Here is a 17,471-nt window from a genome sequence, read left to right as displayed (position 1 = left end):
TCATCCTTTGCTTTCAGATCAGGGGGAATCAAGGAAAGGATGCTAAGACACAGGAAAGGAGGCTAGGCTAGGACACAGGAAAGGAGGCTAGGCTGGACATAGGAAAAGAGGTTAGGCTAGGTCACAGGAAAGGAGGCTAGGACACAGAAGTCTAGCACCAGCAGACACTCCGTGCCAGAGATTGGTTTGCGTTCCAGGTCATCTTTATTTGCAGTCATAGATTGCTCCATAAGATTGCTGTATCTTATTCATGTGGTTTCTGATCCTTTCTACAGCTCAGACGTTGTGAGAATGCTCATCTACAAAGCGTGACTGCAAAAAAAGATGACATACAAGTTGGAAGACAATTTGAAAGTAAAATGTATATTTCAAAAAATATATCAATGCAACTTTTTCCATTCCGAGCAGACACAGATTGTATGACTGCATCATTTAATCATTTATCATTTTGCACATTCCCGTGTTTAAAATGTCTCTTTCACTCTGTGCATGGTGCTGCACAGATTTGCTGCAAGTTGATTATTTTTAGATCAGTGATTCTGCGTGGCTTCCTTGTTTCAAATTTGAACTTGCCGTGACCGCAGCGCTTATAAATGAGGGGATCTGGAACGCGCCCTTTATTATACCAATTCAAACATCCGGGCACTTAATCTATTCAAGGCTGATAGAAGATGGCTTCGACAGTGAGAATTACGTCAACTGCAAATACACTAAATTCTATAGAAAATCAAACCAGCGACGAGGATGGCCAGAATTTATGGTGAATATTGGTCCTGAACTATACAATAATATGGCTTAAGAAAGACCTGGCTCGCCTGTCAGAGCCACTTTGAATGGTTTTAGGGTTTGAAAAATCTGGTTCTAGGGAGTAGCGCATCTGAATGGCAGAGATACGGGTGCTTGGTATTTGTCTGATGTCATTGTCTCTCTTGCAGGTCCTCTATTTTGAGTGAGGTATCGACGCGTTCACGGTCAAAATTGCCGTCTGGGAAAAATGTTCTTATTATGGGTAAGCCTATTTTTAATTTTCTGTTAGCATTGTGTAATATTGGCACGGGATGGACCACCGGCTCCCTCCGCTACTCCAGAGTGTGCGGGATGCTAGACAAGGAGTGCCTCTCACCACGCGTTCTGTATTCCATTACAATGTCAATAACAGCCAGTATTGGACCATTGTTGCGAGGTTTGAGAACCAATTGATTATTAACCGAATTATGGCAGGCGATTGTTGAATGCTATAAATATAAAATGTTATAAATATAACAGCACGGCCTATAATTGTCCAACAAAATATGGACTGTTTCATAGACGACTGAAAATGGCAATTTCTGCAGGTCAGATCTGATCTGATCCGATCACATTGAAAGAGTGATTATATTCAACACCTGCTAGTTTAATCTGTAAAATAAATCCCATAACAAGCAAATGAGATTACATATATTTCTTATCTGGTCGACTAGTGGTATACAGTGCCTTCAGAAAGTATTCACACCCCTTGACTTTTTCCACATTTTGTTATTACAGCCTTTACACCAAGTTTTGGTGTAAAAATGTGCTTAATAAGTTGCATGGAGTTACTCTTTGTGCAAAATGTGTCACACATGATTTTGGAATCTCTGTAACCCACACCTACAATTATCCCTCAGTCGAGCAGTGAATTTCAAACACAGATTCAAACACAAAGACCATGGAGGTTTTCCAATTCCGAAAGCAGACATTGAATATCCCCTTGAAACATGACGTTATTCATTACTGGATGATGTATCAATACAGCCAGTCACTACAAAGATACAGGCGTCCTTCCTAACTCAGAGATGGTCAATTCGGCTCTTTTTACTGACTCAGATCTTTGACTCGTTCAGTCAAAAGAATGAATCTTTTGACTCATTTTGTTCATTTGAGTCAGTAAGAGCCAATGTATGCTTTATCCAAAATATGGTCGGAGGCGCCCAATGGATGGTGTGACTCATACGGAAATTCCGGAGGCACGCAGAGGCCAAATTGAGCTCCGTACCACATCGCCGTGCTCTGCTTAAATTTTGTAATTATGTGGATGGCTCCGCATTTACGTGATTGGTAGGTGAGGGCGATAAGTCCTGTGTATACACAAACTCACATCCTTAACAACAGCTCTACGACAAACGATGAACTGAAGACTGTCGTTCACAGTAGGGGGCTTATTAGAGCTGTCATTTGTGACTGAGACTTGTGTGTGTAAATGTGTGCTTTTAAACAATGGCCATTTTGTTAATTGCTAGGCATACAAATTACATTATTTCTTAATACATTTGAAACGAGGTCCATCTAGCTGTGGCTGCTACCGGACTAGATTGTGAACGACTCTTGGCGGAATGCATTGCTTGACTGCCGTGAGAGTTCAGTTGTTCACGAACTGCAGCCGACCAAACGATTCGTTCTCAAGTTCGAGTTTGCTGAGCAGAGGCTGTGTATGGTTTGGTTCTACTAAGCTGTGTCCATCTTAACATTAAATCAATTAAATGCAGTCATTCTTGCACCATACAACCAATTATCAGTTCTAGACATGTCTGTCTTTATGCTCATGATTTATTTTCCTGTGCAAATATGACAGACAGTTGGGTGTCGGGGGCACGTCTCTGGAGCTGCTGAGCCGGAGGAGCGTGGATGAAAGGCACTGCTTGGTCATTCCGACGTCTGCATTGGCCTTGCAGCATTTATGGTGACACGGCCTCTGCAGAAGTCAGGGCATTCATACTTCTTGGCTTCGCCGAGCAGCACAGAGCTGTTGTCAAGGAAGTTGTCAAGGAAGTGAGTTTGTGTTTATACAGGACCTCCCACCCTCGCCGATCGTCAACCAATCATGTCAATGCGGAGCTACAGTTGAAGTCGGAAGTTTACATGCACCTTAGCCAAAGACATTTAACGCAGTTTTTCACAATTCCTGACATTTTAATCCAAGTAAAAATTCCCTGCCTTAGGTCAGTTAGGTTCACCACTTTATTTTAAGAATGTGAAATGTCAGAATAATAGTAGAGAGAATGATTTATTTCAGCTTTTATCACATTCCCAGTGGGTCAGAAGTTTACATACTCAATTAGTATTTGTTAGCATTGCCGTTTAAATTGTTTAACTTGGGTCAAACATTTCGGGTAGCCTTCCACAAGCTTCCCACAATAAGTTGGGTGAATTTTAGCCCATTCCTCCTGACAGAGCTGGTGTAACTGAGTCAGGTTTGTAGGCCTCCTTGCTCGCACACGCTTTTTCAGTTCTGCCCACAGATTTTCTATGGGATTGAGGTCAGGGCTTTGTGATGGTCACTCCAATACCTTGACTTTGTTGTCCTTAAGCCAATTTGCCACAACTTTGGAAGTATGCTTGGGGTCATTGTCCATTTGGAAGACCCATTTGCGACCAAGCTTTAACTTCCTGACTGATGTCTTGATGTTGCTTCAATATATCCACATAATTTTGCTTCCTCATAATGTCATCTATTTGGTGAAGTGCACCTGTCCCTTCTACAGCAAAGCACCCCCACAACATGATGCTGCCACCCCTGTGCTTCATGGTTGGGATGGTGTTCTTTGGCTTGCAAGCATCCCCCTTTTTCCTCCAAACATAAAGATGGTCATTATGGCCAAACAGTTCTATTTTTCTTTCATCAGACCAGAGGATATTTCTCCAAAAAGTAAAATCTTTGTCCCCATGTGCAGTTGCAAACCGTCGTCTGGCTTTTTTCTGGCGGTTTTGGAGCAGAGGCTTCTTCCTTGCTGAGTGGCCTTTCAGGTTATGTCAATATAGGACTCGTTTTACTGTGGATATAGATACTTTTGTACCTGTTTTTTCCAGCATCTTCACAAGGTCCTTTGCTGTTGTTCTGGGATTGATTTGCACTTTTCGCACCAAAGTATGTTCATCTCTAGGAGACAGAACGCGTCTCCTTCCTGAGCGGTATGACGGCGGCGTGGTCCCATGGTGTTTATACTTGCATACTATTGTTTGTACAGATGAACGTGGTACCTTCGGGCATTTGAAAATTGCTACCAAGGATGAACCAGACTTGTGGAGGTCTACAATTTTTTTTCTGAGATCTTGGCTGATTTCTTTTGATTTTCCCATGATGTCAAGCAAAGAGGCATGGAGTTTGAAGGTAGGCCTTGAAATACATCCACAGGTACACCTCCAATTTACTCAAATGATGTTAATTAGCCTCATCAGAAGCTACTAAAGCCATGACATAATTTTGGGGAATTTTCCAAGCTGTTTAAAGGCACAGTCGACTTAGTGTATGTAAACTTCTGACCCACTGGAATTGTGAAATAATCTGTCTGTAAACAATTGTTGGAAAAATTTGGGAGGCGCACAGCGATGCGGTATGGAGCTCAATTTGGTCTCTGCGTACCTTCGGAGGGTCCGCAATTGCGTCAAACCATCCATACGGCGCCTCCAACCACATTTCTGATCAAGCATGAATTGGCTCTTAATCCTGCGGTAGGACTGACTAATTGCGGCCAGCACTAGAAGGTCAAACGAACAACTAGGAGCCAATTTATGCCTTTTTAAATGAACGAGTCACTCAGAAAACAAATCATGACTCTCGAGTCAGTAAAAAGAGTTTTTCAAAAATAACAAATTGTTTGCAAACTGCACATCATTAGAAGGAAACCTGTCAGATTTCACCATGAGGCCAATGTTGACTTTAAAACAGTTACAGAGTTTAATGGCATCAACAATCAACAACATTGAAGTTACTCCATAATATTAACCTAATTGACAGAGTGAAAAAAGGGAGCCTGTACAGAATAACAATATTCCAAAACATGCATTCTGTTTGCAATAATGCATTGTTTGGGGCAAATACAACACAACACTGAGTACCGCTCTTCATATTTTCAAGCATAGCGGTGGCTGCATCATGTTATGTGTATGCTTGTCATTGGCAAGGACTAGGGAGTTTTCTTTATGATAAAGATAAATGTAATAGAGCTAAGCAGTGGCAAAATCCTGGAGGAAAACCTGGTTCAGTCTGCTTTCCAGCAGACACTGGGAGATGGTCACCTTTTGGCAGGACAATAACCTAAAACACAAGGCCAAATATACACTGGAGTTGCTTACCAAGATGACATTGAATGTTCCTGAGTGGCCTAGTTAAAGTTTTCACTTAAAAAATCTATGGCAAGACTTGAAAATGTCTGTCTAGCAATGATCAACAATCAACTTGACAGAACTTGAAGAACTTAAAAAATAGTTATGTGCAAATGTTGTGCAATCCAGGTGTGAATAATTCTTAAGCTGAAATCGCTCACTGCTGTAATCACTGCCAAAGGTGATTCTAACATGTATTCAACCCCCTGAGTCAATACATCTAATCAAGAGTTTCATTTATTAACATATATTTTATTTGACAAATGTTAGAATTTTTCTTCCACTTTGACATTACAGAATATTTTGTGTAGATCGTTTAATTATTTTTTTTAAATTACATCCATTTTAATCCCACTTTGTAACACAACAAAATAAGGTGAAGAGGTGTGAATATTTTCTGAAGGTATTGTATCTCCCCTGCATATAGGCCTAACTGATTTTGTGAGCTATAGCTGCATTGATGCAAAATCATATACTTTTATAGGCCTAGAGCACTGTGCCTAGAGCACTGGCCACAGCAGGCAACTGACCTAAAGGCCTCATGTAGCCTACAGTAGGCAACTGACCTAAAGGCCTCATGTAGCCTACAGTAGGCAACTGACCTAAAGGCCTCATGTAACCTACAGTAGGCTATAACGGATTTGAATGGTTTTGCTTAGCATGCAGTTTACCTGCACGTATGTGTTTCATGTATGCTACAGGTGAGACGGGGGCAGGGAAGACCACTCTCATAGCCAAACTGCAGGGAGTTGAAGAATACATGAAAGGCAGAGGACTGGAGTACCTGTACTTTAACGTTCACGATGATGACATCGATGGTAAGTGTGTCTTTTGGACATAATGAGAAAACAAAGGTGATCAAGTTTGATGATTTGTTTGAGTTCATAATATAGCTTGGGTGTCAGTGTATGATGGGTCAGTAGCGATCAATACGATAGCCTGGTACAATTTCTCCTTTTTGGTGTGATTTGACCCCAAACTGTGTGTGTCTGTGCAGATCATGCTATGTGTAACGCATGGATTCTGGACGGTGACCTGTACCACAAAGGCCTCCAGAAGTTTGCTGTGTGTGGGGAGAACATGGCCGACACTATGGCCCTGCTGGTAGTGGACATGTCCAGGCCGTGGACGGTGCTGGACTCTCTGCAGAAGTGGGCCAGTGTGCTACGAGAACACATCGACAAGCTCCGAGTCAACCCAGAGACACTGAGGGACATGGAACAGAGATGTACGTCTATGAATCTGCGAGAGAGACGTTCTTACTTTATAACATTTAAAGACTGAAATAGCTACTTCAACAGTATTTCTTTAAAACTTTGATTAGCCTTGAGATGTAAACTATAAAGTTAATCGAGATGAATTGTTCTGAGTTTGAATTAAAAAGGGTAAAATAGCACTCTAAAACGGAATCTCTTCCACCCTCTCCCCTACCGCTAGTGGTCCGACAGTTCCAGGAGTACACAGAGCCAGGGGGCGACCACAGCGCCTCTCCCAAGAGGAGGAACCCCGTGGCTGGGGAGGCTGAGGAGGAGTGTGTGGTGCTTCCCTTGGGAGAGAACACACTCACACACAACCTGGGCGTGCCTGTTATGGTGGTGTGTACAAAGGTAAGGTGGTCAAACCTCTGGCATTAGGGAAAGAAATGAACTTGGCTTGTTAACTCAACTTATCAAAGGATACTTTCAGTGGCATTGGTATGGTTTCTTTATTCATACATGTGTATAAAGGACGGAAAATCTGTCATTTTGTTTTACACTATTTCTAATTTCCTCCGCTTTCAATTTCTTTTTCATTCTTGTCTTGTGTGGCTTACCCTCTCTCTCTCTCAGTATTCTCTTTCCCTCTCTTCACTTCCCTCCTTTGCAGTGTGACACATTTCTCAGTCTAGAGAAAGAGCATGACTACCGGGAAGAACACTTTGACTTCATCCAGTCTCACATTCGACACTTCTGCCTGCAGTGTATCCTTCTGCCTCACCGACTGCTTTCCTCACCTAACAGTTGCCATTCCTCTGGCCTTATTCTTTCAAACTAATGTATTTTCAGATTTTCTTAGATGTACCAACGATGTGCAGGCACCAGTTTCAGGTTTTTCTTTCTTGTGTGAAGTGAGCATGGCTTTTCTTAGCTAGGTAGTAGAGGGGTCTTTAAGATATCGTTGGCCATTCTATCAATAATATTATCCTTGACAAGTGGTGGCCTCTCAGATGGCGCAGCGCTGCTATACACGTCAATTAAGGAAAACAAAAATCTAGACCTATTGTATAAATACCTGGTCCATAGATTATACGGGTTTCCCTTTGACATGCTGGCCCAGGTGGTGGACAAAGACTCCCTATTCATGTACGTGTGCCTGTGTTCTCACTAATGAAACATTTAGACTTTTTCTCATGTGCTGTTGACAATGACATTAGTTCTTTTTATATATATATATTTTTTTAATGCTTTTGTGGTTCATTGTCTTCCAGCCCATCAGGATGGGATAATGAAAAAAAGGTTGCTATTTTATATGAAAACTTTCAGTCGTTGAAAAGGGAAGACAAGTTTGAGGAGGTTATCGTCCAGCCTCCTGTTAGAAAGGTAATATCACTCCCAGATCTTCTTATTTTTGGCACAGACATGAAGTATTAGAAACAAGTGTAATTTAACAGACCTTTTAACTGACCTACACTCTAGGGGTAGTATCTTGGAGTTGATTGAAATTGTGACTGAATCCAAAATCCTTAGCCCTGATCAGGGTCAGAGGTTACTACTGGCATGCAGGGTTGGTGCTGTGCCTGGGTGGACTGGGGGATTCTGGGTGTTTGCTCTCTCCAGTCCTCTCTGGACTTTAATGGGCCCCGGGATGAGTACCATAATCTCAAATAATATCAGATTACCAGGATGAGCCTGCCTGTACTCTGGTTTACAGTGCCAAAACCAGGCAAATATGTACTTAATCGGATGTACACTAAACTAACACATTAGGATGACTTGCATGTCATTTTGTGGAGAAAGGGTATATAGGTATGTGTTTGTTTATGATTAGTTTTTTTGTGCAGTTTGTACATGAAAAGGAACTAGGTGCGGAGGATGACCAAGTGTTTCTCCTAAAGCTTCAGGTAAGTGAGAATGTACAGTATATATTTGTACAGCTGGTATGACCCAAAACATTACTTTGATAATATTGCATAATGCTAATCTGACATCAGCTGTGATAACAGTTTATTTCTGCCAGTTGCCATATGAATTAGGTTAGTCGTATTAAGGGCTTCAGACTATCTGGACTCTCACACTGACATGCTCTGTGTTGTCTATTAACAGACCCTGTTGTCTAAGCAGCCCCCAGCGGCAGTAGGCAGACCAGTGGTAAGTGTCTGGGGAAACATGCTACTGTAAAGGACCTAAAGAGTTCATGTAAATCTTCTGATATATGCAATTAATGATCTACTCCTTCCTTTCCTGTCTCTTTCTCTCCCCTCCCTTCTCATCCTCTCTTCTCTCTACTGTTCCTGTATCATCCCTCCTTCATTCCTCCTCCTCATCTCAGGACACCACAAACAGAGCACCCACTGGCTCTCCTCGGGTGTCAAATCGCTCGGCAACAGCAAACGTGGCCAATGTGATGCCCATGCAAACAGGTACTGAGACCATTGATCCCCGATAACTCATTCTACTAAAATGACAAAGATTAGCTTTGGCACCAGTATTAAGTTTGCACCTACTGTGCATTAGGAAAGTATTCAGACCCTTGACTTTTTACACATTTTGTTACGTTGCAGCATAATTCTAAAATGGATTTTAATAAAAAAATAAAAAAATCTAATTCATCTACACACAATACCCCATAATGACAAACAAAAACATGTTTGTAGAAGTTTTTGCCAACGTATATAAATAAAACGGAACTATCACATTTACATAAGTATTCAGACCCTTTACTCAGTACTTTGTTGAAGCACCTTTGGCAGTGATTACAGCCTCGAGTCTCCTTGGGTATGACACTACAATCTTGGCACACCTGTATTTGGGGAGTTTCTCCCATTTTTCTCTGCAGATCCTCTCAAGTTCTGTCAGGTTGGATGGGGAGCGTTGCTGCACGGTTATTTTTAGGTATCTTCAGAGATGTTCGATAGGGTTCATGTCCGGGCTCTGGCTGGGCTGCTCAAGGACATATAGGGTGTCCTTGAGTGGAACCAGGGACTTGTCCTAAAGCCACTCCTGCATTTGTCTTGGCTGTGTGCTTAGGGTTGTTGTCTTGTTGGAAAGTGAACCTTCGCCCCAGTCTGAGGTCCTGGGCACTCTGGAGCAGGTTTTCATCAAGGATTTCTCTGTACTTTGCTCCGTTCATCTTTCCCTCGATCCTGACTAGTCTCTCCGTCCCTGCTGCTGAAAAACAACCCCACAGCATGATGCTGTCACCACCATGCTTCACCGTAGGGATGGTACCAGGATTCCTCCAGAGGTGACGCTTGGCATTCAGGCCAAAGAATTCAATCTTAGTTTCATCAGACCAGAGAATCTTGTTCCTCATGGTCTGAGAGTCCTTTAGGTGCCTTTTGGCAAACTCCAAGCGGGCTGTCATGTGCCTTTTACTGAGGAGTGGCTTCCGTCTGGCCACTCTACCATAAAGGCCTGATTGGTGGAGTGCTGCAGAGATGGTTCTTCTTCTGGAAGGTTCTCCCATCTCCACAGAGGAACTCTGGAGCTCTGTCAGTCACCATCGGGTTCTTGGTCACCTCCCTGAACAAGGCCCTTCTCCCGCGATTGGTCAGTTTGGCCTTGCGGCCAGCTCTAAGAAGAGTCTTGGTGGTTCCAAACTTCTTCCATTTAATAATGATAGATGTCACTGTGTTCTTGGGGACCTTCAATGCTGCAGAAATGTTTTGGTACCCTTCCCCAGATCTGTGCCTCAACACAATCCTGTCTCATGAGCTCTACGGACAATTCCTTCGACCTCATGGCTTGGTTTTTTTCTCTGACATACACTGTCAACTGTGGGACCTTTATATAGACGGGTGTCTGCCTTTCCAAATCATGTCCAATCATCAATTAAATTTACCACAAGTGGACTCCAAGTTGTAGAAACATCTCAAGGATGATCAATGAAAACAAGATGCACCTGAGCTCAATTTCGAGTCTCATAGCAAAGGGTCTGAATACCTATGTAAATAAGGTATTTCTGTTTTTTATGTTGATTACATTTGCTAAAAATTTTGGGGTGTTGTGTGTAGATTGAGGATTTTCTTTTTATTCAAGCCTATTTAGAATAAGGCTGTAATGTAACAAAATGTGGAAAAAGGGGTCTGAATACTTTCTGAATGCACTGTATATTTTATACATAGGGAATAATACCGTTAGCCTAACTGTTCTGTTTTTAAACAATACCTGGCAACCTTGTCTGTGCAAGTTCGCTGAGTAACTGTGATGTTTTGTCTGTCTGTTTTTGCTGTGCCATTAGGCGGGCAGACCAGTGAGGGCGTGCTGGCTAATTTCTTCAACAGTCTGTTGAGCAAGAAGACCGGGGAAGGGGGCGGGGCCAACAACACGCCCAGAACAGTCCGGAAATCAGGTACTGCTCCACACATGGAAGATCTGTTACTCTTTTGTCATACACCTTCTAGTAAAGTTGTAGGGAGCACAGTGACAGGTATTCTTCCCCAAATGTCCACAGAAAGACTAGAAATAGAAAGCATCCATTCTGTCATCTCACTGTAAGTCCGTCACTGTGTGGTTGTTTAGGTGCACTGTGCACGTGTGTCCCCCTGATCTCTCCTCTATTAGACTGGCTCGCACTCCTTCCATTGTCTTTACCAGCGGTTCCAAACCTCAGTAACTAAGCTCATAAGGCATTTACAAGTTATATTCTTTAAGAGTTGTTGGTGTAGTAGAGAATTTCCATGGGAACCAGCAGGTGAGCAGTCATTGATCAAATCAATCAGAAATCAATCCGGTTTAATACAAGTTGCAACAGGGAGACAATCTCCAGCATGGAACATTTCCATCTGGCCTTCTCTAAGCAGGCCCTATGTTCTAATCTCACAACACCAGTGTTCTGTGAACACCCGCCGAGAGGCTTGTAGGAAGTCACCGCATCATCTGCTAGTGCTACAGAATACAATAACAATCAGTGTCCTCGTACCTCCAGTCTGGCATCAATCACTATCAACAGATATGAGCACAATCCATAACATTCAGTATCAAGTCTAGTGACCAGCAACCCATAAACAATGAGTGTCCTAAATAAAACACTCTAAATCATGTGTATTACATAAAGGGAGAACATATAAATAAGTATTGTGGTAATATGAACTTTATTCATCTGAAATATTCCCATTACAAATGGCTACATATCAACACAAGTTCAGAGATGGATGGATGTACTAATCTTACACGGAACAAAAATATATAAATACAACATGCAACAATTGAAAAGATTTTACAAGGTACAGTTCACAAAAGGAAATCAGTCAATTGAAATAAATAAATTAGGCCCTAATCTATGGATTTCACATAACTGGGAACACAGATACAGTGGGGCAAAAAGTATTTAGTCAGCCACCAATTGTGCAAGATCTCCCACTTAAAAAGATGAGAGAGGCCTGTCATTTTCATCATAGGTACACTTCAACTATGACAGACAAAATGAGAAGAAAAAAATCCAGAAAATCACATTGTAGGATTTTTAATGAATTTATTTGGAAATTATGGTGGAAAATAAGTATTTGGTCAATAACAAAAGTTTATCTCAATACTTTGTTATATACCCTTTGTTGGCAATGACAGAGGTCAAACGTTTTCTGTAAGTCTTCACAAGGTTTTCACACACTGTTGCTGGTATTTTGGCCCATTCCTCCATGCAGATCTCCTCTAGAGCAGTGATGTTTTGGGGCTGTTGCTGGGCAACACGGACTTTCAACTCCCTCCAAAGATTTTCTATGGGGTTGAGATCTGGAGACTGGCTAGGCCACTCCAGGACCTTGAAATGCTTCTTACGAAGCCACTCCTTCGTTGCCCGGGCGGTGTGTTTGGGATCATTGTCATGCTGAAAGACCCAGTCACGTTTCATCTTCAATGCCCTTGCTGATGGAAGGAGGTTTTCACTCAAAATCTCACGATACATGGCCCCATTCATCCTTTCCTTTACACGGATCAGTCGTCCTGGTCCCTTTGCAGAAAAACAGCCCCAAAGCATGATGTTTCCACCCCCATGCTTCACAGTAGGTATGGTGTTCTTTGGATGTAACTCAGCATTCTTTGTCCTCCAAACACGACGAGTTGAGTTTTTACCAAAAAGTTCTATTTTGGTTTCATCTGACCATATGACATTCTCACAATCATCTTCTGGATCATCCAAATGCTCTCTAGCAAACTTCAGACGGGCCTGGACATGTACTGGCTTAAGCAGGGGGACACGTCTGTCACTGCAGGATTTGAGTCCCTGGCGGCGTAGTGTGTTACTGATGGTAGGCTTTGTTACTTTGGTCCCAGCTCTCTGCAGGTCATTCACTAGGTCCCCCCGTGTGGTTCTGGGATTTTTGCTCGCCGTTCTTGTGATCATTTTGACCCCACGGGATGAGATCTTGCGTGGAGCCCCAGATCGAGGGAGATTATCAGTGGTCTTGTATGTCTTCCATTTCCTAATAATTGCTCCCACAGTTGATTTCTTCAAACCAAGCTGCTTACCTATTGCAGATTCAGTCTTCCCAGCCTGGTGCAGGTCTACAATTTTGTTTCTGGTGTCCTTTGACAGCTCTTTGGTCTTGGCCATAGTGGAGTTTGGAGTGTGACTGTTTGAGGTTGTGGACAGGTGTCTTTTATACTGATAACAAGTTCAAACGGGTGCCATTAATACAGGTAACGAGTGGAGGACAGAGGAGCCTCTTAAAGAAGAAGTTACAAGAAGTTACAGCCAGAAATCTTGCTTGTTTGTAGGTGACCAAATACTTATTTTCCACCATAATTTGCAAATTAATTAATAAAAAATCCTACAATGTGATTTTCTGGATTTTTTTTCTCATTTTGTCTGTCATAGTTGAAGTGTACCTATGATGAAAATTACAGGCCTCTCTCATCTTTTTAAGTGGGAGAACTTGCACAATTGGTGGCTGACTAAATACTTTTTTGCCCCACTGTATACATCTGTTGGTCACAGATACCTTTTTTTAAAGTAGTTAATAGTTCTGTCCTAAATTACCCTTTTTTGTTTTTGCTGGTTTTCAACCTTCTTTTAATAATCATGACGTAATCTATAATTGTCTAATGATGTGGAGGGTAGATCAATTGATCATAACTGACTTCTCAATACGGATTGTATTTTAGAGCCCTTGCCTGTCCGCTGTGTGTGTTAGTTAGTGGATGCTGGCCCCGCTAAGGTCGGTGTATCATGTAACTCTCCTGCATGCGTTCATATTCACGGAGCATGCTCACTCTGTTGCCATATTACCATTGAACAAACCCTTATTTTATGTTGTACTTGGTCAATTAGACCGAACGACCTGTTTCCCTGCCCTTGTGTTGCCTTATTTGAATGCCTGCACACACAGCGCCTGCCTGGCCCAAATGATTGGCTGGGTGCTCCATCGGCTCCCCAGACGTCAGACAGGTCTGCCACTAACAGACAGCACAGAGCTCATGTCCTCCATCTCCTCTCTGGCTGTGGACATGTATATGGGTCTTCAAGGCCTTAGTAGTTGGTTACAACTAATTTCCTTGTTTTCAGAATTTGATGTATCAGTTTGTTTCAAATGTGAGTTTTATTTGTAGTTTTCAAATGCTGCCACAAAGAGAGTACAACTGCAGACTGATCTTTGTCCCAATACTAGTAATTGGTTGAAAGTGCATTTTTAACACCTACACCTATTTTGTAAACTCTTCCAGTGTCAAAGGTGGGACTAGACGGTGAGCCAGAGGCGTCCTCCCCGACCTCATCCTCACCCCCAGCCGATATGGAGGAGTCCTGAACCCCCAAACCCTAACCCTCCCTGCCACCACACACTCACACGCACACACACTCGCTGGGTCCTCTCCCTCTTTAGACCCTCGACTGTCAGATGGATCAGAAGCTGGACTGGAAACAGAACAGAGCGGTCTTGGAGCGGTTGCCGTGAGACCGAGCCTTGCATGCCAATCCGTTGAAACACCACCAAAGCAAAACAACATGGACTTACTGAAAACCATCAATGTATTATATAGAAGATAAGCTCACAGGATATTGGAGGGAAATGGAGTAAGTCTGACTCAATGTTGCTTTATTTTCGAGCAACATTAAAATGAGAGGAAGTGGATATCTTGCGGGTGGTCTTGAAGCCACTGTGACAAGTGCACATCCTTGATGTCACTCTGAGCACTGTGGCTGTCTGCGAGGATGTTTTCAAAGTGGAGGAGATTGATGTTTGCCATTTGTGAAGATGGGTCTTTGGTAGACACCAGTTCCATTGTTATGATGTCATAATGCACTGGAACGCTGATGGATGAAGACTGCTGTACAATCAGGCAGAATGATTGAAATAGTGTTTTAGTGCTTATAATGGTCATAATCAAGGGTTCTGTTATAACTCAAGAATCCAGAGTCAAGGATGATGCTCTAAAACCAGGGAAATTAATTTTATTTTTTACTTGTGTGTTCATTTGTTTGGATTAGGGAATAGGCAGACCACTGGAGTGTTTTATTGGCATAGGGGAATCATCTATCACAATCTTAAAGTAGTCAAGTTCTCATGAACTATTCAACTGTTAAATCTGCCATTATTCAATAAAGCTGTATTACTAATCAGGACTCTGCTTTTGTCTCTGTCATGTTTCTTTAGGCCTACGGTACCTCTTGCATGGTGCAATAGCCAATGGTATTGTATAACTTGCACCACTATTATTGAGTTGTATCCTCCGGAGAGGTTGTGTCTGCTAAAGTTCTTTGATGGAAGTTTGGTGTGTTTCAATGTTAAACAGTATGAGAAGGTGCTCAAACTCAAGCAGGTATGTAAACGTGTGGTTGATAGTAGCCTGCTGGATCAAACTGGACGGCAGTGGGTGAAGAGCTATTACAGGAGTTCCAGAAAGGGTTAACATGCAAGAAATAAAGGACCACTTGAAGGGAGGCTCTCTTATTGAGGCAAAGCACCTCCAGATGACATGAGATGGAACAAGGTGGATAGCTTGTCAGTGCTACTATTGGTATTCCCAGGAACAGCTAGGATTGGGTATATGAGTTACTATGTGTGAACGTATGTTCCGACACCATTGCGTTGCTGGAACTGTCAAAGGTTTGGGCATGTGGCTATGGTGTGTAAAGGCAAAAGGAGATGTGCAAGGTGTGGGGTAGAACATACATACGTGGAGACGGGGTCCAGTTAAAGTGCTGTAACAGTGGGGGGCGCCCATAGTGTGGCGTATGGGGGTTGTTCAGTGGTGTAAAGACAGGTGCAAGTGCAGCAGGTGAGGAGTGAGCGTAACATCTCGTATGCAGAAGCAGTGAAGGTAGTTCACGCAGAAACAATCGAGGCACTGAGGAGAACAGGTATTCCAGGGCAGATTGGGATGCAGGTTGGGCCAGATGTAAAGAGCAGAATGGGGGAGAACACAAGAATGGTAGTAGACATGAGGAAGGCTGTTACATTTGTGACAGCTGCAATCAATTGCACAGAAAAGTTACAATCAAAGACTATGCAGATACAGATCATAGAGGAGCAGGCAGTGAGGTATCTTGGGATCACAGGACTTACAGGGGAAAATGTACAGGATGACCTCAATAAGATTGAGAATCAGTCCAGCCAGGAATCATGTATTGGTTAATTTTCATTATGGTGTTAGTCCTTCAATGGAATGCCAGAAGTTTGATGGTGAATGGGCAAGAGTTCAAACAGTTTCTTGAGGAGTTACCAGCCAACCTGATGTGATAGGTCTCCAGGAGACATGGCTAAAACCTCATCTAGATGTTGTATTACAAGGTTATGTTGCAGTCTGTAGGCAGGGGGAGGAGGGGGGTGTGATACCTTTTACAATGCGGGGGATCCCATATAGGTGTGTGGGAGAGGGGAGTGGAACAGGAGTATGTTGTGGTAGAGGTGTGGTTGGGAGGGAGGGGGGAATATGGTAATAGTGAACTTTTACAAGACGTGTAAGAGAGTTGCTGGCCCTTGGAAATGTAGAAGGTAAAGATAGGAGACGGGTAATGTGGTGGGGGGATTTTAATGCTCATAGTACGCTCTGGGGAGGGTTACAGACTGATAGGAGACAGGTAATGTGGTGGGGGGATTTTAATGCTCATAGTACGCTCTGGGGAGGGTTACAGACTGATAGGAGACGGGTAATGTGGTGGGGGGGATTTTAATGCTCATAGTACGCTCTGGGGAGGGTTACAGACTGATAGGAGACGGGTAATGTGGTGGGGGGATTTTAATGCTCATAGTACGCTCTGGGGAGGGTTACAGACTGATAGGAGACAGGTAATGTGGTGGGGGGATTTTAATGCTCATAGTACGCTCTGGGGAGGGTTACAGACTGATAGGAGACGGGTAATGTGGTGGGGGGGATTTTAATGCTCATAGTACGCTCTGGGGAGGGTTACAGACTGATAGGAGACGGGTAATGTGGTGGGGGGATTTTAATGCTCATAGTATGCTCTGGGGAGGGTTACAGACTGATAGGAGACAGGTAATGTGGTGGGGGGATTTTAATGCTCATAGTACGCTCTGGGGAGGGTTACAGACTGATAGGAGACGGGTAATGTGGTGGGGGGATTTTAATGCTCATAGTACGCTCTGGGGAGGGTTACAGACTGATAGGAGACAGGTAATGTGGTGGGGGGATTTTAATGCTCATAGTACGCTCTGGGGAGGGTTACAGACTGATAGGAGACGGGTAATGTGGTGGGGGGATTTTAATGCTCATAGTACGCTCTGGGGAGGGTTACAGACTGATAGGAGACGGGTAATGTGGTGGGGGGATTTTAATGCTCATAGTACGCTCTGGGGAGGGTTACAGACTGATAGGAGACATACAAGTGTTGGAGGAACTACTGGATGAGAAAGGCCTTGTGAGTTTTAATGACGGCCGGGGAACCAGGATTGACCCAGTAACTGGAATTGAATCTGCTCTGGATCTTACTTTATTCTCAAGTTGAATGGCAGGCAGATGTAGTTGGGAGGTTTTGGAGGAATCTACAGGGGGTAGTGATCACTATCCTGTCCTGTTGACTGTAGGATTGAGGGAGGAAGAATCAGTAGGAAATGGATTGAGGAGATGGATATTTGGGGAAGCGGAGTGGGATCAGTTTCAGGATTTGAGTGAACAGGAGCTGTCTCAGGTTGATCTCAGTCCAGATATAGAAACAGTCAATGATGGAGTAAGAGGTGCAATAGTAGGAGTCGCAAG

The 17,471-nt window shown here is 43.1% G+C and overlaps 1 protein-coding gene across 1 annotated transcript; it reads left to right on the top strand.

Moving 5' to 3' along the window:
* The first annotated feature begins 641 nt into the window (after nt 1-641).
* On the top strand, nt 642-14,877 carry LOC139573161 (cytoplasmic dynein 1 light intermediate chain 1-like). Its single transcript, XM_071396320.1, has 13 exons — nt 642-760; nt 936-1,009; nt 5,823-5,939; nt 6,119-6,349; nt 6,559-6,728; nt 6,988-7,081; nt 7,328-7,463; nt 7,589-7,700; nt 8,162-8,221; nt 8,424-8,468; nt 8,650-8,740; nt 10,561-10,671; nt 13,980-14,877. The coding sequence occupies exons 1-13, from the start codon at nt 672-674 to the stop codon at nt 14,060-14,062; spliced, it is 1,413 nt and encodes a 470-aa protein (XP_071252421.1). The 5' UTR covers nt 642-671; the 3' UTR covers nt 14,063-14,877.
* The last annotated feature ends 2,594 nt before the right edge of the window (nt 14,878-17,471 follow it).

Source organism: Salvelinus alpinus, chromosome 4 (genome assembly GCF_045679555.1).
Source record: "Salvelinus alpinus chromosome 4, SLU_Salpinus.1, whole genome shotgun sequence".
In the NCBI taxonomy this organism is placed as follows: Eukaryota; Metazoa; Chordata; class Actinopteri; order Salmoniformes; family Salmonidae; genus Salvelinus; species Salvelinus alpinus.
This window is presented reverse-complemented; position numbering and strand designations above follow the sequence as displayed.